The sequence below is a fragment of the Triticum aestivum genome, chromosome 7B (assembly GCF_018294505.1).
Source record: "Triticum aestivum cultivar Chinese Spring chromosome 7B, IWGSC CS RefSeq v2.1, whole genome shotgun sequence".
Classification (NCBI taxonomy): Eukaryota; Viridiplantae; Streptophyta; class Magnoliopsida; order Poales; family Poaceae; genus Triticum; species Triticum aestivum.
The window spans coordinates 258,747,944-258,774,231 of record NC_057813.1 but is presented as its reverse complement, the minus strand read 5'-3'; the positions used below and the strand labels follow the sequence as shown (position 1 = coordinate 258,774,231).

At 48.8% G+C, this 26,288-nt stretch overlaps 3 protein-coding genes and 1 long non-coding RNA gene across 8 annotated transcripts; all 4 read right to left on the bottom strand.

Annotated features, from left to right (window-relative positions):
- Window positions 1-7,255: 7,255 nt before the first annotated feature.
- Window positions 7,256-9,709, bottom strand: LOC123163137 (uncharacterized). The gene has a single exon (XM_044580898.1). It carries the CDS (start codon window positions 8,106-8,108, stop codon window positions 7,401-7,403), a length of 708 nt encoding a protein of 235 aa, XP_044436833.1. The 5' UTR covers window positions 8,109-9,709; the 3' UTR covers window positions 7,256-7,400.
- A 3,759-nt stretch (window positions 9,710-13,468) lies between these two features.
- On the bottom strand, window positions 13,469-14,590 carry LOC123161424 (uncharacterized). Its single transcript, XM_044579258.1, has one exon. The coding sequence runs from the start codon at window positions 14,321-14,323 to the stop codon at window positions 13,616-13,618; it is 708 nt and encodes a 235-aa protein (XP_044435193.1). The 5' UTR covers window positions 14,324-14,590; the 3' UTR covers window positions 13,469-13,615.
- A 2,114-nt stretch (window positions 14,591-16,704) lies between these two features.
- LOC123155630 (uncharacterized) lies at window positions 16,705-22,720 on the bottom strand. Of its 5 annotated transcripts, none has more exons than XR_006477544.1 (5): window positions 22,315-22,720; window positions 19,011-19,073; window positions 18,419-18,598; window positions 17,722-18,248; window positions 16,705-17,238 (listed from the first exon to the last, which is right to left on the bottom strand). It is a non-coding gene; the product is annotated as an uncharacterized lncRNA (long non-coding RNA). The 5 variants fall into 5 exon arrangements; XR_006477547.1 differs by lacking the exon at window positions 19,011-19,073 and having other exon boundaries at window positions 16,705-17,539; window positions 17,722-17,769; window positions 18,109-18,248; window positions 22,315-22,707; XR_006477546.1 differs by lacking the exon at window positions 19,011-19,073 and having other exon boundaries at window positions 17,722-17,769; window positions 18,109-18,248; window positions 22,315-22,705.
- A 333-nt stretch (window positions 22,721-23,053) lies between these two features.
- LOC123155629 (uncharacterized) lies at window positions 23,054-24,019 on the bottom strand. The gene has a single exon (XM_044573773.1). It carries the CDS (start codon window positions 23,957-23,959, stop codon window positions 23,255-23,257), a length of 705 nt encoding a protein of 234 aa, XP_044429708.1. The 5' UTR covers window positions 23,960-24,019; the 3' UTR covers window positions 23,054-23,254.
- Window positions 24,020-26,288: the final 2,269 nt, after the last annotated feature.

The window sequence follows — 26,288 nt, the reverse complement described above, 5'->3', positions numbered from 1 at the left end:
CCATCCGGTGCATGGGGAGGTCGGCCCACCTAGCCCAGGCCCAACGCTGCGAGTACTTAAGTGGGTGTGGCTCCGCCGGGGAACCCTAGACGCCTCACTAGGGTTTCCAGCCACCAAATCGGAGGTGCGGCGCTTCGGCAGATCTGCTCGACCCTCTTCCCCTCTTGTTCCCCTCTCCCCCTCGTGAGCTCCTTCGCCGAGGTGGTGGCGATGGGCTCCAAGGCGGACCGCAGGGCGGAGAAGCGGGCCATGGTGCCCCTAGATCCGGCGGCGGAGAGGCAGCGGGAGCGCGAGCTATGGGCGCAAGCCAAGGCGCAAGGGGCGGAGCGCGCCAGCGAGGAGGGCGGCTGGGGGCCACCGCCTCCATGGTGGCTCAAGGGGCAGGAGCGCAAGAAGAAGAAGAAGAAGGAGGAACACAAGAAGCATGGGATCAAGCTCAAGCACAAGGAGATGCCGCATCCTTTATGCGGTGACCCGCATCCTTTCTGCGGTGACCGCGTCGGCGACCCCTACGCCAAGCAGAAGAAGAAGCACAAGTCCACGGGGCGGCGACCTCCAAGCAGTCCCTCGCGCAGCTGCCGACGGGGCCTTCCTCCTCCAAGGACACAACAGCCGAACCTATTCCAGTGGAGGAGGCAGACGGCCCGGAATGTTTCAAGTGTGGGCGGACCGGCCATTTCCAGAATTCCTGCAAGTTCAAGCCGTTGTGCGTGGTCTGCAGCCTAGAGGGCCACGCTTTCGCCCACTGCCCCTCCCGTGGGAAGCCCTTGCTGCTCCAAACCATGGGCCACGCCATCCCCGGGGAGGGCTTCTTCTGCCTGCAGTTTGCTGAGGACGCGGACAAGGAGCCGCAGGGCATGCTTGGGGCCAACGCAGCCATTCTGTCTGCGGCTCCGGGCAAGCTCTCGAAGGCGCTCCTGGAGGTGGAGTTGCTGCACCTGTTCGAAGGCGCTTGGGACTGGCAAGTGATGCAGATCGACGACGACACGTACTCGGTGGTGTTCCCCGACCCGGCCATGCTGCGGATGGCTACTTGCAGCGGCAACCTCTACCTTTCCATCAACAACATCACGGTGGACATCCGCGATGCTCATCTCGAGGAACCCAATGGTGAGTCCTTGCCAGAGGTATGGGTCAAACTATGGGAGGTGCCGCCCAAGCAGAGGAACAATCGACTGATGGCGGCTACCAGATGATTGGGAGGCCCGTGGTGGTCGATGAGTTGTCCCTGATCCGCTCCGGGCCGGTGCGCATGCGCTTTGCGTGTCACAACCCGGCCAAGCTGCGGGGCTCGGTGCAGGTCTGGTTCAATGGTGCTGGCTTCAACATTAGGCTGGAGCCGAAGCTTGCACAGCCTCGTCAGGCGGCCCTTGCTCTCCCCCCGCCCCCAACCATGGCAAGGGCCCAGACAACAATGACGACAAGGATCAGGGCCGGGACAAGGATCAAGATGCAAGTATGGAGGATGATTCCATTGATACTGCGGCCTGGGACAAGCTCGGCATCACGGGTCAGGCCCGGCGGCGGATCCGCCTCGGCAGGGTGATCTGGTGGCTGGGGTGGAGCTGCAGGTGCTGTCCGATGGCATGGAGGTGTCGATCCCCAACCAATACGGCTCGAACTTGGGCTCGGTGACCTTGTCGCCCGCGCCAGCGCAGGACAAGGGGCTCTCGGCCTCGTACGACATGGCGGTGCCGGGGGGCGACTGCACCCCGCTGGTGCTATCTACCAGTGCTACACTGCTGCCCTCGGCACGATCTTCGACGTCAGGTGGGCGCAGCAACAGTCAGAGCGGCTCGGTGCGGCAAGCTAAGAAGCCGGCGGTCGGCAAGGTGAGCGCCGGGGCGGTCAGGCCCATGGAGCTCCTGGGGGCGCCGGCTACCCCGCGCCAGACGGTCATGGCGCTGGCGGCCCCCACTGCCCAGCCTCTTGACGAACAGCTGCTCCAAGAGGCCTCAAAGACGGCGGCCATCCCAAGGCCAAGCGCTCCAAGGCGGTGCCGGCGGCTCCGGCGCGGGCCAGTTCTCGCTCCTAGGGCACCAAGGGAAACATGTCGTCACTTCAACGCGCCCAACTGCTTCAAGCTCAGCAAAACCTAGAGATCTCAGGTAACCCTCCCCTTCGCTTCACGGTCCTTGATCCTTTTTCTGATGATCACTTGAGTGAGGTTTTGGAGAGCGGTGTTGACCATTCCTGTGTGTGTGTCTTGGGGGGGGGGAGCTGATCTCGCTGATCCACGCCAAGGAGGTGGCACAGGCTGCGCTGGCGGCAGTGGCTGCAGCCGCGTGTAGACCAGAGTGCAACAGAGGCAGGGGCCGAGGCTGCACTCTTGGTCCGGGCCGATGAGGTGGAACAGGCAACAGGGGTTGCCTCCCCTGGTCTGGGCCGATGAGGTGTAAGTGAACCAAGAAGTTTGTCAGGGCTAGGAGATCGCCTACCTCATATACCTATCTTGAGTGAGGCTTGATCATGGTGGTTTATAAGCCATGGTGGTATAGGTTGGTAAGCGCTTTGTGGGTCCTTGGTGGGCCATGCTACCGAGACTTTCACCTTTGTGGTATGTTGTCTTAGAACCATTGTGATTTGAACCTCCCCCAACATTGAGTATGATAGCGCAAACCATCGTAACCTCGGGAACAATCAGGGTTTGGGATCTCTCTCCCAAACTCTCTTACCTTGCACCTTTTGCTTACTCTTTCATAGATTTGCATCTGTATGGTGTTCTTAAGCATCCTTTAGCTAAGCTTAAAATTTGTGAAGATTTAAATTGACTAGATTTTAGGTGGTTACTTCTGTTAGTCTATTCAACCCCTATAGACTCCAAACGATCTTACACATCCTCTGACAAGTTTGAACAAATCGCACCAATACAACGTGATGGCAACATGTGTTGAACATGTGTTACACCACATGTCACCCCTAAATGTGGCATGAGATAACCTCTGTAAAGGATAACTGCTAACTAGTGATTGTGATGAAACCACGTCATTGAAAACCAAAATTGATGTAATGTAAACTTAAGAAAACGAACTAATCTCAAAACTATAAAAACCAATTCAATAAAGTGTTTCGCATGACTATATGGGCCAAGCGAGACCACCCCGAGCTCACACATGGACCTCCCAAAAATTGGAAGGTATGTATATACTTGCCCGAAGTTAACAGGTCCTAGTTGAACTAGCCCAAACGAAAGCAGGTACCCCTACTGTAGGATTGAGAAGATAGGTCTAGAGGGGGGGGGGCTGAATAGACACTTATTGAACCCAAATGTGCAGTTTTTAGTTTTCTTGAAGTTTAGGCAGATCTTGGCACTAGTTAAGATACAACCAGTACTTCCTACACATGCATATCTAGAGATAGGGCAGCGGAAAGAATACAACATGCAATTGTGCGGAAAGTAAAGAGGTAGAGATTGGAAGATCAAACGCAATGAAGACATGGTGGTTTTTGGTGTCGTTCCAATAGGTGGTGCTATCGTACGTCCACGTTGATGGAGATTTCAACCCACGGAGGGTAATGGCTGCGCGAGTCCACTGAGGGCTTCACCCACAATGGGTCCACGAAGAAGCAACCTTGTCTATTCCACCACGGCTTACGTCCATGAAGGACTAGCCTCACTCAGGGTAGATCTTCATGAAGTTGGCGATCTCCTTGCGCTTACAAACTCCTTGGTTCAACTCCACAAGATCTTGGTGGCTCCCAAGTGACACCTAATCAATCTAGGAGACACCACTCTTCAAAAGGTAATAGATGTTGTTATTGATGATGAACTCCTTGCTCTTGTGCTTCAAAAGATAGTCTCCTCAACACTCAATCACTCTCTCAAAGATTTGGCTTGGGTAGGAGAAGGATTGGAGTGGAAAGCAAATTGGGGAGGCTAGAAATCAATGTTCAAATGGTTGGATTGGAATCTCTTGATCTCAACACATGAGTAGGTGGTTCTCTCTCAGAAAATGAATGGTGGAAGTGTAGTTTCGTTCTCACGGCTCTCCCAATGAGTAAGTGATGATGGAGGGGTATAAATAGCCTTCACCAAGAATCCAACCGTTACAACCTTTTGACTCAACTGGGTGACACCGAAATGAAATCTCGGTGAGACCAACCTGTGTAAAAGATTTGAACGTTAGGCGTCTCGGTGAGACCAAATGGAACAACTAGATGAGACCGATGTGCGATGACCTAAGCAAGACCTCATCTCGGTAATTCTGATCAAACCAACTCGGTAATTCCGAAATGGCGTGAGAGGGTTATAGAAATTTGGTCAATGCAACATGGTGAGACCGATCGTCATCTCGGTGAAACCGATTTGTTAGGGTTTGGCTGTGGCTCTATCTAGGATCAACTCGGTGGGTCCGGATGTGGAGATTTCGGTGGGACCGAGTTGGGCTTATAGGGTTTGGACAGATAGGATTTGGAGAAGGTGGTTGAGGGTTTTTGGAGCAATACCTTCAAGCACTTGAGCAATTGAGTCATGATCGAAAACTCATCCCCTTTTAATAGTATTGTCTTTCCTATGGACTCAGTGTGATCTTGGATCACTTGACCAAAAAAGTAGAGTCTTGAAGCTTGCCCCAATAGATGTCCTTAATATTTTGAAGTGGTCCACAATCTTATGTCCTTGCCATTCCAATGTTGAACTTTTCTGAAACATACTAGATGAAAATATTAGTCCAACAATATGTATGTTAACATGAATTACCAAAACCATCAAGGGAGCAAATGTGCTTTCACCTACCTTCACAAAAAGAAGCCTATCCTAAAAAGATCCTTTCCGTCCGAGAGGGCATCGAAAGACGAAAAGTTCTGCTAAGAAAAAAAATGTTGGAAGTTAGAGAAAAAGAAACAGTGTCGGCGCGTCGGCACCGACCACCACCGGCGCAGGATTATCTTTTGAAGCACAAATAAGGGATTCAGCACCAAGCAACTTCTGGAGGGTGTGTGCCTCCTAGATCAGCTAGGTGTGCTTGAAGCCTTCAAGGTGTGAATGAACCAAGAAGTTTGTGAGGGCTTGGAGATCGCTTACTGCGTAAACATCTATCTCGAGTGAGGCTTGACCGTGGTGGTTCATAAGCCATGGTGGTATAGGTTGGTAAGCGCTTTGTGGGTCCTTGGTGGGCGACCCTACCGAGACTTTCACCTTTGTGGTATGTAGTGTTTGAACCTTTGTGATTTAAACCTCCACCAGCGCAGAATATGATAGCACCAATCTTGGAAACAATCAAGGTTTGCGATCTCTCCCAAACTCTCTTACCTTACTTGCAAGTTTTGCTTCCACACTTTACTCTTTCGTAGAACTACATGTGTATGATGTTTTTAGGAATCCTTTAGCTAAGATTTAAATTTGTGAAGATCAAAATTGACTCGATTTTTAGGTGGTTACTTCGTTTTTTTGCGTGAAAACTTTCGATCTGTTTATCTTCAATCATGGCGGTACAACGAATATCAAAAATAATAAAAAATACATCCAAATCCATAGATCACCTAGCGACGACTATAAGCACTGAAGCGAGCCGAAGGTGCGCCGCCGTCGTTGCCCCTCCCACGCTGGAGCCGGGCAGAACTTGTTGTAGTAGACAGTCGGGAAATCGTCGTGCTAAGGCCCCATAGGACCAACATAGCAGAACAACAACCGCCGCCGTTGAAGATTAGCGTAGATCGGAAGGATCCAACTACGACCAGATCCGAGCAAATCCACCAAGGACAGATCCACCGGAGACACACCTCCACACGACGCACCATCGGACGGGGGCTAGGTGGGGAGAACCTTCCATCTTGAGGGAGCAGCTGCCGTCTCGTCTTCCTGAGCAGGACACAAACCCTAACAAAACGCGAAGAAACAACTGAAAACAAAGCCCTCTCGTCGGCAAGGGCCGAGATCTACCGCGCCGCCATGGCTCTAAGGCCACTGGAGACGAGGCGGACCGACGGTGGCGCCGACGGGAGGCAAGGAAACCCTAGATTTTTCTTGGGGAGGAGGCACCCTGCTTTGGTAACTAAGCCTTAGGTAGTTACTTCTGTTAGTCTATTCACCCGCTCTAGACTCTAAACGATCTTACACATCCTCTGGCAGGTTCGAAGAAATCGTGCCAAAACAACGTGATGGCAACACGTGTCGAACATGCATTACGCCACATGTCACCACTAAATGTGTCGTGGGATAACCTCTGTAAAGGGTGACCACTAACTAGTGATTATGATGAAACTACAACATTGAAAATCAAAATTGATGTAATGTAAACTTAAGAATGCGAGCGAATCTTGAAAACTACAAAATCTAAGGTAATTTCAATAAAGTGTCCACATGACTATGTGCCAAGACAGACCACCCCGAGCTCGCAAACCTCCCAAAAATTGAAATGTAACTGGCCCGAAGTTAATGCGGCCTAGCCGAACCAGCCCACACGAAAGCAGGTAGACCTAGCTTCACAAAAAGAAGCCTATCCTAAAAAAAAGCCTTTGCTGTCTGAGAGGGCATCAAAAGCTGGAAAGTTCTGTAAGAAAAAAAAGGTTGGAAAGTTGGAGAAAATGGAACAGCGCCGCTGCGTCAGCACCGACACCACCAGCACCCCCCACCAAGCTTATGTCAGGATGCCTCGGCCGCCAGCAGAGCTCCCACCGTGGTATGCATCTAGTTAGCTCTTAGTTCTCTGTAGTGTCTGCTGCCATGCCTTGTGACCGAGCTGGGTTGTACTGCCTGTGATGACGAATAATTATATGAGCCAATGCAGAATTACTGAGTTATCAAAATTCGCATCTTATCATGTTATTCCAAATCCTCTCGCTCAGCTTTAAAATTCATGTGCTTTGCATGTAATTTCTCGCTCACTTAACTTATTTGGTTGGTGTCAGTAATGAAGGTAGTGCGCAGCCACGACATAATGCATTATCATGTGTGTGCTCAAATGATATGGATGCCAGTACTGAGTATCATTAGAAGTACACGAGGATTCCAGAAAGTTTTCAAATAGTTTTGCAACCACCACAGCCTTGCCAACAGAAAATTTGAAGTTGGTATCACTATCATTGTAATTGTGTTTTTAATGCTCGGTGCAAACAAAACAAAGCAGGATGTTATCCATTTGCAAGCTTGCCTTGTAGTTTGGACCTGGCATGTAAGCGAAAGATGCTAAAACAAAATCATGAGATTAAGCAGGTGTGAGGCTACGTGGCCACATTAATATACAAGGTACAAACGAGCAGGTAGTTATGGACCAGTGCGGAATCTGAGAAACATGCAAAGGTTGAATTCACAGTATGAGTTCGATCAAAACTTTTGTTTCCTTTCTGTATGGAGTATTCTGTACAATTCTACATATATACACACATTGGGAAAGATCAGCAATCCTTTAAAAGGTGGAAGCCAATCGCATAGTGCAAGAGTAGCAGATATTGAAGTGTATCTATGAGCTAAGGATGTTTAGCAGAGTAACTCTGCTCTGGACCAATCTCCGGAACAGAATTCGTGCTCCAGCCTCAAGATCTCCAACACTGCACTCTAGGACCTGCAACTGCTCCTCCTTGCAAACAACCGAGTTCTTCTTCTGGAATGCCTTGGAGACGAGAGACCATTTTGGCACTGCGATTTGCTTGGACAAGAGGTGTACTGTTGACTCGAGGAGAGAGGTGGTGATCTCCCTAGCCTCTCTCAACAGCCTGACCATCCTGTAGTCCTCCTTGTCGGATGTAACCTTCTTCACAGCCTTCTGGAAATGTTTCTTCGCCTTCTTCACCAGGCGGGTGTAAGACTGGATCTTGACCTGAACAGCGGTGTCATCTCCTTTTCTGGTCGCCACTTGCAGATCTTGGATAATGGCCTTCAACTCAGTGAAGTCCTCATACATGGCATTGCAGAGATCTAGCAGCTCAAGGGAGCACTCGGTTTCACCTTCCAACGTCTTCCTTTGCTGGGAAGAGCAAATTTGGTTGCTTGGAAGGCACATGATCTCTTCAATGGTGCTGTAGATGTCTCCAATCCTCCTCAAACCATCAGAGATTGTCTCGATGGCCATGGAGGATGAAGAGATGCTCGCCTCTAGGCTGTGCAGCTCCTCTTCAACCTTGGTGTGAGGCCTAGAAGGCAAACTAACTGATCTAAGATGGCAAGCCATATCTGTTGCTAAGACTCTTTCCTCTGTGTTGAGTACTTGAGGTTTGAAGGTATGAGAATGAGAGAGCACCTTTCGGTTTGATGTGTTTAGCCTTCTTCTGAGGCCTATTTATACAGAGGAACTGTATGATACAGCGCCATTCGAATGGTAGACACAAGGAATCATGCCAACTCATCCCCACAGTTTTGTATACCAAGTTTGTGAGATCTGGTGCAACATTTGGAATCTTAGCCCATGTGTAGTTCAAATTCTTCAGTGCAGTAGCTATTCTTCCAATGAGATATCACATTATCATGTTCCATTAATTGGCGACCCAGTATGTGTTGGTGCATACGTGTTATCTAGTTATTATACATTTACTGATTTGAATAGGTGTGGTGTGTTGTACAACACATGCTACTTGCTTGCTCAACCTTGGATATTGAGTTGGCTTGATTTGGCCATGGATAGCAAGATCCACTGCACAAGGATCCTTTGCTTGTTGCTGAGCAACACATGGCATCTGAATAACATGGCCATCTTGTAGAGACACATTTCAAAACCCGGTTTGAACAATATGTTATTAGATTGTATGACGGCCTGCAAAGATGAGCATTTCTGAGTAACTGTATTTTCTGAAGATCTGTCTGAGTTAAATGCTCGAAAGTTGTTTTTCTTGTAGACACTGTCCAAGCTATCAGCAGCATAAACAGTAAACTGACGCTCTAAAAGGTGGGTGCCAATCACAGTGAACCATAGGCAATGTATCATTCAGAAAAGAAACTATGCTCGGGATCAATCTCCTCAAACAAAGTCTAAGCACTGCCCTGAAGAACAACGAAACTCCAGTTTCAGTAATTGCTCTTTGTTGCATGGAAGTCTTATCTTGTGGAACTTCTTGGAGACAAGATACCGCTTGTTATAACTCGGCATCACAAGTTGCTTCAGTAGGAACCGTGTGGATGACTGAAGCATTGAAGCAACGACCTCTCTTGCTCCAGCCAACAGTTTGACCACCCTGCAACCCTCCTTGTCAGCTGAAGGAGATTTCTGGTTGATCTTCTTCCACTGTTTTGGCCCCATCCTGGTCAGACTGATGAAGGACTATATCTTGGCCTCAGAGCCAATGTAATTTCCGGACTGCTTGTCTTGAGCTAAGAAAAGCTCTCTAGGATGGCATTGCAGATGTCGATCAGTGCAAGAGAGTGCTCGAGCTCGAGCTTCACACTTTACCTTTGTTGCTCTGGCAAAGGATAATTTGGCTGCATATGATCTGCTCGATACTATTGTGCACACGTACTCACGTACACACCTCCTGAAGCCATCAAACTTTGTTTCAATGGTAGCAGAAGGTGAAGAGATGTTCGCCTTCAGAGAATTGCTGGCTAGCCATGGCTGGAATGGGGGATGGTGTGGTGTGCTTTCTATGTATCTGGAAATGGAAGAGAGATTCAGAGAAAAGAAATTTTGCTGCAATGGTGCTTAACCCGTATGGTTTGCCTCTCTATATAAGCACAAGCCATGGAATGGCTGGCCTTGTAGACAGCAAGAATCTCATCGCTGATGGGGGTGCTGTGCCACTGCCGCCCACCTCCACAACAAGCTGATTTTTCTTTTGTATGTCTGATCTGTGTAAGTAGAATCTCCAACTATTCGCCTTTGCTTGAATTTATATTCACCGTGTCATGTCTCCACTATGGGCAGCAAAATCATCTGCACGAACGTGCAGTTTGATGTCAGATCCAGATCCAGATCATGAGATTGGTGGTGGAGGAGCAGTTGACTTCACCATTGGGCTCCAACACAACACGCTGTGTTTGTCTGGTGAGCATCGCTGGTATGTTCCCACTAGCGCTATAACATCCGCATGTGATCCTTTGCATCCTCAGGGTGCATTGGATGCTCCTACCTAGGCTATCATGTTCTCTTGTCCTATGGCATTGGCAGCAAGGAAAGGCACGGCAGTTTACTCGATTATTTCTTGTTCTCGTCATACGTGCATGATCAAATAGTTATTTGATTAGGAATGTTAATCTAGTAGTTTTGCATCGGTGTGTATTCTGTCAAAAAAAAAGTTCTTATGAGCTCTCAAATAGTTCTTTGATTGGGAATCCTATTGTAGCTCTTAACATCCAATAAGAAAACTAGTCTGAGTGAATTAGATTTTCCCTGAAATCAGAACTTAAACTGAATTCCTTATTGAAACGTTCAGACATCCTGTTTTTTGTTCGAGGTGACGTTCTACTGCTGTGGTCATATGTTTGATATTCAGTTGATCTTTTCTGTGTTTTACTTGGGTGAAACCCAGTCAAGTCCCCATGAGCGTTGAGATAGTGAGACTGGGAAGTGACCCTTTATCAGTAGAAAAACTGGAATTGAATAGCTACAATATTTGGGTGATTGATTATTTTGTTCTACGAAGTCCCGTGGAATGAGCTTGATCTTCATGACAAGGTGTCAAGGTGCATCTATAATTGTGAGATGAAAGCCTGTGACGCTGCCTGGCATGTCTCTAACTAACCTCAGCCACTGCTGGCAGTGACTTTGCATGAAGATGGCCTCCCTGGTAGTTAGTGCCACTCATTCGTGCGGCATTGCTAGCTGGCCCTTATCGACGGCAAATCTCGAGACCATCTCTGTGCCGTGATTATTAATTCTGTTCTATTTTGCATTTGGTGCATCCGTGTGTCTGCTAACTAAGATTGATTAGCATCATGCTGTCATGCTACTCCATTATATTCACGCGCCATCAATTATATGCACAAACTCCTTGCGAGAAAAAAAAATATTCGCACGTACTCATTGCAACTCTGAATTAATAATATGAAGTTAGGACCTTTTAAAAAACACGAGTGCAGATCCTGCAATCGATAAAGATCATCAATATCACCTTAAAAAAACTAGAAGAGTCTGGTAGTCTTGTTCTGTAATAATGATCTCACCTAATCAAACTAGATAATGGAAGCGGATGAGCTTTATTACTGTCATTGAAGCAGTGTCACCCAAGGCAGTCTGATAAATTTTAACATGTGGGACTTTTGAGCAAGTACTCCACTAGCACAGGATTGGTGTGCGTGCATGTGTGTGTTGGGGGGGGGGGGGTGCACGCCCCTAATATCATATCACACGGTAAGGCCGGGGAGGGGGGGGGGGGTGTTGTGTGCACGCCCCTAATATGGTGGTCTGGCCCCTTGTCGGTTTTCGTCTTGGGCCTCATCAGGCAGCCCATGTGTGCAAGGAAGATCCAGAAGACTTGACGTATACTCCAAAACGCTGGATTTGTAGAGGACTCTGCCTCCCCATACGTACCTGACTAGGATCTTGTACCGTAGGACCCCCAGGTACCTATATAAACCGAGGGGCTTGGCTCATAGAGAACACATTACAATTTCTCGGTTGTTTTACCTATACTCTGTACACACTCCGACGAAATCACAAGCAGGACGTAGGGTTTTATCTCCTCGGAGAGCATGAACCTGGGTAAAACTTGTGTCCCTGTTACCATCACTCCAAGACATCTAGCTTATGATCCCCTACCTAGAGATCTACCAGATTTAGCTCCACCACGGGTGCCAAACCCTAGCCGACGGCCAACAATCGCGGCGGCGGCGGGCACTTATCTCTCGCTCAGACATGGTTGGGGGTGGTGCGGAGGCGCAAGGAGTCGCGGTTCGTTGGTGGTTTTACCCAGGTTTAGGCCGTTGCGATGGGTAATAGCCCTAGTCTTGCTTTGTGTATATTGATACGAGCTTACAACATATATGTTGTAGGTAGATTGGATATTCCCTACCTGGAAAGGGCTCTTGAGGCCTTATATAGGCATCCTCCTATGAGTAAACTAGGAAATTATCTTCGGGCTATCCCCTAAAATCCGACTCGTATAGTTACAAGGAACATATCTCCCGCAACAGTCTGATCCAAGATAGGGTCCCTTTACTTATCTCCTCTGAGTTTCTTCTTTGGTGCATCGTGTTGTGGGCAGGAGAGTCCATACACACTCGCTAGTCGACTTAGTCTATCCACACTTGTAGATAATCGTCGACACCTAAGCAACCTTGGTAGAAAAGCTTAAAACTGGACCACTAAAATTTGAGTAGATTTTTAATACGTTTATACAAAAGTACCTCTTTGCAGTTCAGTTGTAGCCTCCGAGCTGGCTATTTGGTGACTCAAAGTTGTACAGAAAAGTGTGTAACGACCAGATGTCAGGGTCTAGCTTATATATACCATATCCCACCAGTCAGAGTTTCATTCCGAATATCCACTTAAGAGAAAACATTCAAGTCTTACCGAAAAAGGCTTTCATCCCACTTTATAGATAAAGCAAACCACCACAGCTACAGGGTACCACAGAGATCCACACACACACACACACACACAAAGTCGCACAACAAAGAGTACAAGAGGGTTCTGCTGAGGGCACAACTCAATAAGCCCTGAAAATAAAAGACAAAGGCGGCAACACCGCAGCGGTGAAGCTAATCCGGCTCAGGTGGTGGAGGAGGAAGCAGCGGCGCCAAGCGAACCCTCTACTCCAATATTGTCCTCTACTTATTGGTTCAAGCCAATCTTTCAGCCACTCAACCTCTCCGGTCCAAGGCTTCACCCCATGAGGGTTTAAGCATGGACGGCATTATCTTTGTCGAAAAAGGCTTTCGCCCCGCTCATTATCTTTTGAAGCACAAGCAAGAGATTCATCACCGCCACGATTATCTTTTGAAGCCACCGCGGTATGCATCTAGTTAGCTCTAAGTTCTCTGTCTGCTGCCATGCCTTGTGACCTAGCTGGGTTGTACCGCCTGAGCTGACGAGTATATGAGCCAATGCAAAACTATTGAGTCGTCAAAATTCACATCTTATCCGGTTATACCAAATCCACGCGCCCAGTTTAAAATTTATGTGCTCTGCATATAATTTCTCACTCACTGACCTTATTTGGTTCGTGTCAGAAATGAAGGTAGTGTGCACTATTCCGTATGTGCTCAGATGATATGGATGCCAGTACTGAGTATCATTAGAAGTACACAAGAATTCCAGAAAAAATTCAAATTGTTCTGCAACCACCACAGCCTTGCCAACAGAAAAATTGAAGTTGTTATCTCTTTCACTGCAATTGTGTTTTAAATGCTGGGTGCAAACAAAAACAATGCAATAGCAGGCCAGGCTGTGTGGCCATGAAGAAAATCTGGCCAGCATGTTATCCATCTGCAAGCTTGCCTTGTAGTTTGGACCTGGCATGTAAGGGAAAGATGCTAAAACAAAATCATGAGATTAAGCAGCTGTGAGGCAACGTGGCCACATTAATATACAAGGTACAAACAAGCAGGTAGTTATGGACCAGCACGGACTCTCAGAAGCATGCAAAGGTTGAATTCACTGTATGAGTTCGATCAAAACTTTTGTTTCCTTTCTGTATGGAGTATTCTGTACATTTCTACATATATATATACACACTGAGAAAGATCAGCAATCCTTTAAAAGGTGGAAGCCAATCGCACGGTGCAAGAGTAGCAGATGTTGAAGAGTATCTATGAGCTAAGAATGTTTAGGAGAGTAACTCTGCTCTGGAGCAATCTCCGGAACAGAATTCCTGCTCCAGCCTCAAGATCTCCGACACTGCACTCTAGGACCTGCAACTGCTCCTCCTTGCAAATAACCGAGTTCTTCTTCTGGAATGCCTTGGAGACGAGAGACCATTTTGGCACTGCGATTTGCTTGGACAAGAGGTGTACTGTTGACTCGAGGAGAGAGGTGGTGATCTCCCTAGCCTCGCTCAACAGCCTGACCATCCTGCAGTCCTCCTTGTCAGATGTAACCTTCTTCGCAGCCTTCTTGAAATGTTTCTTCGCCTTCTTCACTAGGCGGGTGTAAGACTGGATCTTGACTTGAGCAGCGGTGTCATCTCCTTTTCTGGTCGCCACTTGCAGATCTTGGATAATGGCCTTCAACTCGGTGAAGTCCTCATGCATGGCATTGCAGAGATCTAGTAGCTCAAGGGAGCACTCAGTTTCACCTTCCAACATCTTCCTTTGCTGGGAAGAGCAAATTTGGTTGCTAGGAAGGCACAGGATCTCTTCAATGGTGCTGTAGATGTCTCCAAGCCTCCTCAAACCATCAGAGATTGTCTCGATGGTCATGGAGGGTGAAGAGATGCTTGCCTCTAGGCTGTGCAGCTCCTCTTCAACCTTGGTGTGAGGCCTAGAAGGCAAACTAACTGATCTAAGATGGCAAGCCATATATGTTGCTAAGACTCTTTCCTCTGTGTTGAGTACTTGAGGTTTGAAGGTATGAGAATGAGAGAGCGCCTTTCAGTTTGATGTGTTTAGCCTTCTTCTGAGGCCTATTTATACAGAGGAACTGTATGATACAACGCCATTTGAATGGTAGACGCAAGGAATCATGCCAACTCATCTCCAGAGTTTTGTATATCAAGTTTGTGAGATCTGGTGCAACATTTGGAATCTTCGCCCATGTGTAGATCAAATTCTTTAGTGCAGTAGGTGTTCTTCCAATGAGGTATCACATTGTCATGTTCCTTTAACTGGCGACAAGAATCAACCGGATGGTTGGCTCTATTGGTGGATCTTGACATAATTGCGTGCTAAAAAATGTTTATTTTAGTTGCATACGGGTTATCTAGGTATTGTGCTGTTTTTAACTTATTATGTAGGTATTATATGCTGCACAACTCATGCTACCTGCGTTGCCAACTTGGAGTGTTGGAGCTGGCTTGCTTTAGCTATGATAGCAAAATCACTGCACAATGATCCTTTGGCTGTTGTTGTGATAACAAGTAGCATCTGAATAACATGGCCATCTTGTAGTGACGCATTTCAAAACTTGATTTGAAACAGTATGCTGTTAGCTTGTTTGATGGCCGGCAACGATGAGCATTTCCGAGTAACACTAAGGAGGTGTTTGGTTCGAACTCTGGTATCGTTTTCCACTTTCAGGATCGGGAAGCGCCACTTCCGATATTCTCTACTGAATGCGCGTTTTGTTTGGTTCAGGCGCGAGCAAATACAGAGCAGAGAGGATTCTATATCCGGCCGGATCGGGCGTTTTCGCGGATGTGAAGCATTGTATCAGATAGCATCGTAACAGAAAACAGAATGACCGAACCAAATGACTGTTACTGATTTCCGAAAGCGCTGTAATCGGAAGCGGGGATTATCCACCCAACCAAACGCGTCGTAATTCTATATTCTGAAGATCCGTCTGAGTTAAATGCTCCAAAGTTGTTCTTTCTTGAAGACATTATCGAAGCTATCTTCAGAGCAGCATAAACAGTAAACTGATCCTCTAAAAGGTGGGTGCCTATCACAGTGAACCGTAGGCAATGTATCATCCATGTACAAGCTTGAGCATTCAGAAAAGAAACTCTGCTCTGGATCAGTCTCCTCAACAAAGTCTAAGCACTGCCCTCATCAAGAACAACGAAACTCCAGTTTCAGTAAGTGCTCCTTGTTGCATGGAAGTCTTTTCTTGTGGAATTTCTTGGAGACAGGATACCACTTGTTATAACTTGGCATCACAATTTGCTTTGGATGACTGAAGCATTGAAGCATTGAAGCAACGACCTCTCTTGCTCCAGCCAACAGTTTGACCACCCTCCTTGTCAGCTGAAGGAGATTTCTGTTGATCTTCTTCCACTGTTTTGGCGCCATCTTGGTCAGATGAATGAAGGACTGTATCTTGGCCTGAGAGCCAATGTAATTTCCCGAGTACTTGTCTTGAGCTTAGAAAAGCTCTCTAGGATGGCATTGCAGATGTCCACAGCTTACCTTTGTTGCTCTGGCAAAGGATAATTTGGCTGCATATGATCTCCTTGATGCTATTGTACACAAGTACACACCTCCTGAAGCCATCGAACATTGTTTCAATGGTAGCCAAAGGTGAAGAGATCTTCGCCTTGAGAGAAAAGAAGTTTTGCTGGCTAGCCATGGCTGGAATGGTGATGGTGTGGTGTGCTTTCTATGTAGGTGGAAACGGAAGAGATTCAGAGAAAAGAAATTTTGCTGCAATGGTGCTTAACCGGTATGGTTTGCCTCTATATATAAGCACAAGCCTTGCAAAGGCCTTGTAGACAATAAGAATCTCGTCGCTGATGTGGTGCTGCACCGCAGCAACCCATCTCCACGACAAGCTGATTTTTCTTTTGTATGTCTGATCAGTGTAAGTAGCATCTTCAACTATTTGCCTCTGGTTGAGCTTATGGGCACCTTGTCATGTCTCCACTATGGGCAGCAAAATCATCTGCACGAGCGTGCAGTTTGATGTCAGATACAGATCCAGATCATGAGATTGGTGAGCTAGTGGAGAGAAATGGATAGCTGTTGCTGATTGGAGGTGGAGGAACAGTTGACTTCACCTTTGAGCTCCAACGCAACACGATGTGTTTGTCTGGTGAGCATCGCTGGCATGTTTCCACTAGGGCTATTAACTACCTCATGTGATCCTTTGCAACCTAAGGGTGCATTAGGTGCTCCTAACTAGGCCTAACACGTTCTCATCTCTTAAGCTACTGACAGCAAGGAAAGGCGTGGCAGTTTACTCAATTATTGCTTGTTCTCGTGATACGTGCATTCTTAAATAGTTCTTTAATTGGGAATCCTGATCAAGTAGTTTTCCATCCGTGTATATTCTGGTTGATCAGCAAATAGTAGTGGTTGTTATGTAGTGCTAACTTGGCGTGCTATTTCTAGGAGAACAACATCCTTTGTATTACTCCCTCCGTTCCGAAATAATTGTCGTTGGGGGCATCACTCCGACCAGGTGAAATAGTGTGAAAGTACAATACTACCCCCGATTTGAAATCCATCGGGAGGCGTCTTCCTCCGTCGCTCCTCCCCTACGCCAGGCTTCTCCGCCGTCGCTGCTCCCTTTCGCCGGGCTCATCCGGCGTCCTTCCCCGCCGCGGTCCGCAGCTCCCTCATCGGCCGCCCTTCCACGCCAAGGTCCGCAGCTCCCTCGCCGGCCGCCCTTCCCGCCGGCTGCCTGCTCCGCCACAACTTCGGATCCTTCGCTGCTGGCCACAGATCCTTCGTCGGCCGCCTCCCCCACTCCAATCAAGAGCTCAAAGTCAGCCGTTGCGCTGTCCACTTCTGCTGCTCCTCTCGTCTCTGCTCCTCTCCACTCCAATCAAGAGAATCTGCAATTGATCCAAAAAACAGGTCAATTGATGTCAATTTGATTAACTAAATCATCCAAAAGCCAGAATGATAAGTCCATATGCTACTGTTGATCCCAAGACCGGAATGACAAGTTCAGGTGTTCCTCAATTGAGGAATTTGATTAACTAAGTCATCCAAAAACCAGAATGATAAGGCCCCATGCTACTGTTGATCCCAATTTTGATGCATATCAATTGCTGTTTGAGTTCTCCAAATGAACAGGAGTACTCCTCGATTTTGATATGAAATCACCATGATACTGCAGGTCCTTAAGCCCTCCTGTCAAACAAAATAATGTACTGATCTTGAAATACTCCTGTCAAACAAAATAATGTACTCCTCTGACAGGAAGATCCTTAAGCCCTCTCTGACAGGAAGATCTTTCATTGGCACAAGAGGGGTACCGCAAAAATAAAATAAACATTTGAGCATTTCACCCTTCACGGCTAAAAGTATGTTACCTCTGATCTTTCAAAGTCTCCGGTCAGATTTCACTTTGGGCACGCCATCTGTATTACGCGTATGTCAGAAAAATATTGAATAAACAAGCATGTGAGATAACTTTGGCTCAGAGATGTGAGATAAACAAGCATGTGAGTAGAAGATCTTAAGCCTTTTAAACTACAGCAACAACAGTATACAGATAAGCAATCATTTTTATGCTCTGCTCATCATCTCCAGACAGAAAATTACTCATCGAACTAAATACTCAACTTGGTACAGGCAACTTAATTTACTTGAATTCAGGGTACAAAATAATCACAGAAATGCGCAGGCAGGATTCTATGTTCGCCACATCAAATAATCATAACTCTAAATCACAGTTAAATAATATATGTGTATCGAACCAAAGAGGAAGTTCTCCTGAACATGCCGGTGGCCTCCTCCATCTCCTTGAGGGTGAACACCATGGAGCAGTTGCGCTTCTTCGGCGCGGGCAGCGGCAGTGGCTCCTTCACCTGTCACAGCTCGGCCGTCTTGTACACCCCTGCAGAAGAAAAAAATCAGATAACCAAATTCTCATGGCATACTTTTTTTTCTTTTGGAAGTTTTCATGGCATACTTTGAAGAATGTTGCACTGAAGAAGCAGATGATCATACAGTGACAAATCACTTTGCCAACAACAAAGTGGGAATGAAATAGAGGGTTGCACTCACAAGGATTCAACTGGTCAAGTGATTTGCTTCTCCTCTCACTCCAACCACAACCCAATCTTCAGTCATCTCACTGGTGTTGCAGGTTCAGTGTGATGACAGTGCTCGACCGTCTCCGTTATTGACTTGCTGATGATCTTGATTGCTTGGACCGGCAAGGCTGCTGGCAGTACCAACCGGGACCTAAACCGGAGCATAATCAAGAGTAAGCATGTCCAATTAGGCACGGTAAAGAGAATGAGAGACACAGTAAAACAGCAAAACGAAATTCAGTAAATAAAAACACTAGACATAGTCCATCAATGTGTATTTCTGAAAAGGGGAGAGAGCGAGTGCGAGGGGCAAAAGGGGAAAGCGGAGAAATATTACAACGTGACACGAAAAATGAACTGGTTATCTCCAGCGATAATTATTTCGGAACGGAGGGAGTAGATCCTGTTGAGGTTTTGATGAGCATATCATGCAATTGGCATGACCATCTCATTAACTCACACCAAAGTGCTGCAGGTATAAACTTGAAGAAAGAAATACAGATTACTTCCGTAACAGTCAATAGATGACCAGTGAGATCCACAAATGAGGATTGCGTACTAACCATGAATCTTAAGGCAGGTATGACGCAACCGGTAACTTTGCAATGTTTACTTGTGAAAGAAACCTGCATGTAGGTCTAACATCATTGACGTTATCGTTTACCGCAAAAATGTAACCTGTAAAACAAATCGCTTAGTTCCTAATTAACAACCAAACAAATACGTGATGGATTGACAGCATACGCATTTTATTTTGTCATGCATATCCATCACAAAGAAGGGGAGCCTTGGCGCAGTGGTAAAGCTGCTGCCTTGTGACCATGAGGTCATGGGTTCAAGTCCTGGAAACAGCCTCTTACAGAAATGTAGGGAAAGGCTGCGTACTATAGACCCAAAGTGGTCGGACCCTGCGCAAGCGGGAGCTACATGCACCAGGTTGCCCTTTTATGCATATCCATCACAAAGCCCCAGAGAGATTATATATATATTCACAAAATTTGAAATGGATCAAAATTGGGTTTCTCTTTCTATAATTAATTTCTGTATATTTGTACTGTATACATATGGAAAAACTGCATCAAGATCGGCTAATCTTCAGTAAGGCGGATGCCAATCGCAGGGCATAGAGTGACGTGGAGTACCTATGAGCTAAGAATGTTTACGAGAGAAACTTTTTTTTTAAAATAGGCACTAGATGCGGCCGGCTTTGAATTAACAAAGCCATCAACCGGCAATTAATTACAACACACGCAACATAACACAACCCACCCAACGGCCAAACTGATACAATGGAGCTTACTGGAAAGCAAACACTACACAGCCAAAACAAGCATCTAAGAAAAAAGGAACAACTAAGGGCAAAGCTTGATTGGCGATGCACTCCACACAAAGGCACCTAAAACTCATGACAGATGAAGCAAGGCAAGACATATCCAACCCAAAGGGGCCACAAGAACTTGATGCAGCCCGGGACTTGGAGAGCGAAGCACCTTCTTTGACTGAAAAAGGCTTTCGCCTTGCTTTATATATAAAGCAACATGGCCGAACCGATACAAGGTGATGAGGAAAATCCTCTTACAAAGCAGATCAAAGATAAAACAAGATATTACAAGAGTGCCCACATCCTAAGACAAAACACCCGAGGCTATTGACAAGAAGAGAACTCGCGCTTCCAAGAGAGACCATCAGACTTCGATGGAACGCACACACTAAGTTGTCGCCGGAGAGGACCCCCTATCCTCTCGCTTCAGGCCGTGGAGCGCCGATCCTACCTGCAGACGCGGAGGACCGAGAGCGATGCCACCAAAGTCATGTGTAAAAGATAAGAAGCTGCTAGGAACGCCTCTTGCCAGAGCCGAGGAGGCATCCAGAAAGAGGATCCGAGCTCGCCCGCCGATGTCGAAGAGACGTAACCTAAGGGTGCCTGAGCTCCACAGTAATGCTCCCAAGAGGGTGACGACGCCACATGCCGCCGTCGCCGCGATCGAAAGACGGTCGAGTGTTTTCACCCGAAGCCCTGAAATGGAAGGAGAACCACAACGATGCCCTCAAGAGGGACGCGACGCCCACAGGCATCGCCGCCGCTGGCGTCGAAGCACGAAGCTTTCACCCGGAGTCTCACCCATGCCACACCGAGGTACCACGGTCCAAGTCCGTCACCACCAAAACAGACCTCCACAACATGATCTGGGTGACACCGCTGCCGAAGCACCGCGACCACCAGGTTTTCTGCCGCCTCCCTCCTCACCATCCACAAGACCAAGGAGAAATGCCACCACCACCGCTACGCTGCTTGCCATAGAGCCAGACACGCGGCCTCGCCGTCCAGGGCCGCCGCCCCGGCATCCGAGAGCCCCAACACTCAGCACCACCGTCGGTTAACACATATTTCGCCCAGAGAAGTAGATCCACCACGACCCTCACCGGCGCCCCCCACTTACCCCCAACGAGCAATGTAAGGGGAAAGCCAGACGGCTATAGGAGCTCCAAACCACGCACGGAAGATGGCGGCCACGACCCCTGGTCACGGCTGCCCATCCGGCTCACCGAAATCCACCCTGCCCCAGATCTGGGCAGGGGTCGTCGTCACCTCGGGCATCAGCCCCCGGCGCCAGGCCGGGCGAGGCGGCCATCGCCACCCCTGCCGTGACCACCTCATGAAGAAGGCGGTGGCCACAACTCCGCAGGCCGCGACCACCAACCGGGTCGAGAGCCCCGCCGGACCCTAGATCTGGGCCGGGGCGGGCGCAAGGTCGGAGCATCACCAAGTCGAGGAGAGAGCACGACGCCAGCTCTCTTGCCGTGACCATCGCCTCCCAAGCAGAGCACCTCCAGTAGTGCGACGAAGGAGCCCCCACCGACGGCAGCAGCTAGGGTTAGTGAGGGCTAGAGGAGAGGGAGGGAGAGGAAGCGGAGAAGGAGACCACCGTGCCGCCGCCTACCCACATCGGGACTTTGCCCGGTGGGGACGCCGGCAGCGGCGAGGGAGGAAGGGCAGGGGAGGCGGCAGTGGGTTGGGGGAGCCGCCCGTGTCGCCCTTGGGGACGACGCAAAGCACCTTCTTTCTCTAGCACCGAAGGGGGACCCTACCCCCTCACTTTGGATCGAAAGGCAGTGCACCATCAAGATGTAGAGATGCTCACCGAAGAGCAAGAAGAGTACCGGCCACAATGCCCAGAGCAACAATTTAGCAACCACCTTGAATTGGGCACGCCTTACCGGCTGCACCGCCGCAGCCCAGAACAACCAAGTGGAGTGGGGGAACTTCCAAGAGCAATCGCCATCAAGGAGCCAGCAGGGCACCGAGGTGCAGAGTAACAAGCGAGTAAAGCAACCAGCTACAATGGAAAGCCCGGGTCCTCTGGCTTCTGTCGGGACGCTATCGCCGAGAAGGGAACCCTATCCCCTTCCGCTAAGATCGAAGATGCCGTACCGTCGGAACTGAACAACACGAGCCGCCATCGAAGAGACACCAACTTGAAGCACGCAGACACCTGTAGCACTACGCTCCACCGCACCAAAGAAACCCAAAGCTGCCGAGCTCCACCGTCAGCGTTGCCTCAACCTAACCCAACCACCCAAGACATCGCCTCCTAGAAGGGCACGATGCACATGGCGCCACCGCCGCCCAATTCGAGATGGATTTTGGGCTTTCACTCGGGTGTGGGATCAGGGTGGATTGTAGGACCTCGACGGCGCCTCCAAGGAGGAAAGTGGCGACCTTGGCCATCACCAACGTCAGGCCAGACCAGGGATTCCCCCAGTCCCTAACCCCTCCACCAGAACCCTCCTGCACCAGGCAAACGGACGAGGCCGGCTGCCGCCGAGGCCAGAGGGAGAGAGAGGGCAGGGGAGAGGAGCTTGAACCTCCAGATCTGACGCAGGGTAGCACTGCGTGGCGACCAACTCCCGCCGGTGGCTCACCGCCCTCACGGCCAAGCCTCCGACCAGCTTTACCTCCCGCGCGCGCCTAGGATCCGCAGTCTTCCACCAAGGGGTAGAGCGACTAGATCCCTGCCGCCACCATCACCGGCACCCGCACGGGCTTGTCCGACGGCCGTCTTGGGTGGCAGCAAGGGGGGAGGTGGATGGGGAAGGTGGCGGCAGGAGGCAAACCCTAGTCGCCCCCGAGTCGCCTGCCCGGGCGACGCGAGGGCCTCTCCACCTATACCGAATTTTCTTTTGGAGAGAACACTCAATTCTGAATTAATTCCCTGAGCAGATGTCCTGCTCCATTCTGAAGATCTCCGATAAGCATGTACAGAAACATGCTTTTGATGTGTGCCAATAAGCATATAAACTATGGAAAGGAACACACACTTTGCGTCCTGGCAAAGTTTGGATTAGTTCTTGCCCAAATTATTGTGAATCCTGTAGGACAAAAGCAGAGTTGTGGCTCCAGGGTACATGTTTGTGCTAAATTTTTTTGCCTCGATGCTTTAATGATACAGATGTTAACGATATTATAATTTGAGTACACTAATTTGGAATTTGTTGCATTCTGAAGCAAGAAATATATTCACTTGTAGTGCGCACAGCCATGTGGTGGTGGTGGTGGAAATCTGGCATGCTTCATGCCTAAGGAACAAGATTGACTAACCAAGGATATCAAAATAAAGTGTACTGGGATGACAAACACATCTTCAAGCATGAAATGGTCGAATGGATCAAAACTTTGGTTTCTCTTTCTATGGTTTCCTGTACATTGATACTGTATAGTGTATACATATGGAAAAATTGCATGAAGATCAGCTATTCCTTAAAAGGCGGATGCCAACCACAGGGCGTCAAGAGTGACTTGGAGTATCTACGAGCTAAGAATGTTGAGTAGAGAAACTCTGCACTGGACTAATTTCCTGAACAGATGTCCTGCTCCACTCTCAAGATCTCCGATACTGCACTCTAGCTCCTGCAATTGCTCCTCTTTGCAGACAACTGCCTTCTTTTGGTGAAATGCCTTGGAAACAAGAGACTGTTTAGGCATTTCAATTTTCTTCGACAAGAGATGGAGTGTGGACTCCAGGAGAGAGACAGAGATCCCTCTGGCCTTGGTCAATAGCATGACCATCTTGCAATCTGCAGGAGTCTTTTTTGTGGCCTTCTTGAAATGATTCTTGGCCTTCTTCGCCAAGCGGGCATAAGATTGGATCTTGGCTTGAGCAGCTGCATCATCCCCTTTTCTTAGAGCCACTTGCAGCTCTTGGATGATGGCCTTCATTTCGACGAAGATCTCTTGCATGTTACTGTAGAGGTCCAACAACTCAAGAGAGCATTCCATCTCTCCATCCAACATCTTCCTCTGCTGAGTGGAGCTAACTTGGTTTCTTGGTAGGCAAATCATCTCTTCAACACCATTGTAGATGTCTCCGAGCCTCCTCAGACCATCACACATCATGCCGATGGTGATGGAAGAAGAGATGCTTGCCTCTAGGCTCAGCAGTTCTTGCTCGACCTCGGTCTCATTGGCCTGAGGCCTAGAAGGCAAACTTATGGATCTCATGTGGAAAGCCATATCTGATCTGGAAGCTTTTCTATGTATCGTTGTGAAAGAGAGTAGAGAGGAGAAGAGTAGAACAACTTCTGGTTTGATGTTACCATTCGGCAGAGGCCTATATATACAGAAGAAGTGTATAAGCAGTAGCAGTCAACTGGTAGACATGAAGAATCACGCCATTACATCTCCCAGATGCTGTCTTCTATGGCTTGAGATCTGGCAGCAGCATCTCGATTACAACAGCAAAGTCGTCTCATGTTTAGTACAAGTAATTTTTTAGTGTGTCCACTACTATTATCATGTTCCAACAATCGGCAGCAAAGAACCAGCAGTGTGGTGAAGTCTGGCGGTGGATCTTGGTACAATTTTTTTAATGGATTGCTAACCCAGCCTATTTAGCTGTGAGCGTGTAATGCTGGCTGCCGCCCTGTCGTCCGTTCTGGTATTTTCTTTGGTGGAAACTCTTGCTAATCAGAAACTGAAGCTTTGTGCGCAGGTGCTGGCATGCTATGGTGATAGGAAACAAGATCCACTTGACAAGGATCATGGGCTGGTTGCTGGATCAATATTTTATCCCTATTCTTTTTGTTCAAACCACCCACCGTGTGAGTAGCATGACCATTTCATATCAAACCATTTGTTGAAATGAGCCTTTGGTGTGTGCCCCTGGACATATATTTTTATTATGATTTTCACACAACCTTTACCCATTATTCTTACTTATTGAGTACCAAACATCAGCCGTCTTTATTTTTTCTGAATTTGTAAGTACCGAAATAGGCTTACGCCCCGCTATATTGATATAGCAACCACCCGATACAACAATCCGATAAACGCTGGGGCAAACAACACAAGCACGCCCAAAAGAAATAACAAGAGAAAATAAGAGAAGAAATGCCAACAACGTCGGATCAACGAAAGCTACGGCACACCGCGATCGCTGCGCCCACCAAAGATAACCACCACGCTCCAAAGCCACCGAGTTGCCGTGTACCAAGCACCACCTTCAAGAAGGAATGCGACGATGACGACGCTGCTGCCCGGACGAATCCTAGGATTTCTCCCGGTACACGGAGGGTAGAGGGGGGAGAGGGTCACCCGACGCCCTTCAAGAAGGATGGCGGCGCCCGCAGGCGTCACCGCGTTGGTGCCGGCAAGACCCGACATGGATTTCTCCCGACCTCTCGCGCCCACCACCCAGGACCAACCTTCGGCTCCACCACACCCGCCGCCCACCAACATGCGCCAACAGTCACGAGGACACCGCCGTCGTCTCACCACGGCCAATGAAGCGAGGCCGGCCGGATCCAAATGAGACACCCGAAGACAAGGACCGGCAGCACCGCAGCCACGAGGGAGGGAACAACCTCCACTGGCTTAGGCGGTAGCAGACCGGGCATAGCAGCAGAGGCACACCAGACCCCCTGTCCGGCCAGGCCCAGCGTGGGCCCGTGAAGCTCCGCCGCCGTGCTGCAGCAGTCGCGGCACAGCAGCTGTCGTCCTTGTCGCGAGGAGCTCGCCAGAAACCACCGGAGAACAGTCCACTGCGGCCACCCAGCAGGCCCGCCCCGACCCAGATCGGGCCCGTAGGGCCTAGATCTGGGCCAGCCGGGCGCCGCCGGCCGCTGCAAGCCATGGGTCGTCACCGCCGCCAAGGGGCAACGCCTCCGCACCGCCGCCGTCCAGATCCGCGCCGGAACGCCGCCGGCCGAAGGGGCTCCGCCGCCAGGACCGCTTGCCCGAGCCGGGGTCCAGCGACGAGGGAAGAAGGAGGGCCGCCACCGCCGGACTGCGGGGCGCCGCGCGGGCAACGCCCGGCCGCGCCCGCCGGCGGCAGCGGCGAGGGGGAAGGGGGGCGGGGACTCGCGGGGAGGGGGAGGGGTGGGGAACCGCCCCGGTCGCCTCGCTCGGGGAGGGCGACGTGGGGGGCACGCGGGGGGCAGTTATTCCTTCGTCCGAATTTGTAAGTAAAAAAACCTTCCTTGTAAATTTATATTTTCTTCTGGCTTTTGCTTCTCATTTGAATTTGTTAATTTGATGCATAGCCAGATCTCGAGAGAAGCCATGTGCTGTGTAGAAAAGTTTAGCGCATTACGTGCACCTACATTGAGCTTATCCTGTGACACGCTGCACTTACTTGCTGCAATAATCTTGAAACAGATATATTTAGTACCCTGTAGATGAATAAACAGGTTCATTTTTAGCTAAATAGTTGGATTTAATTCTATGCATACTGTCAGTCTGGTTGATGTTCGTGGGCCCAGCGAAGATTGGTTTTGATATTAGCTGATGGATCCACATAATTCTTGGCTCTGTAACCAGCATATGCCCGGCATTCCATCAGATC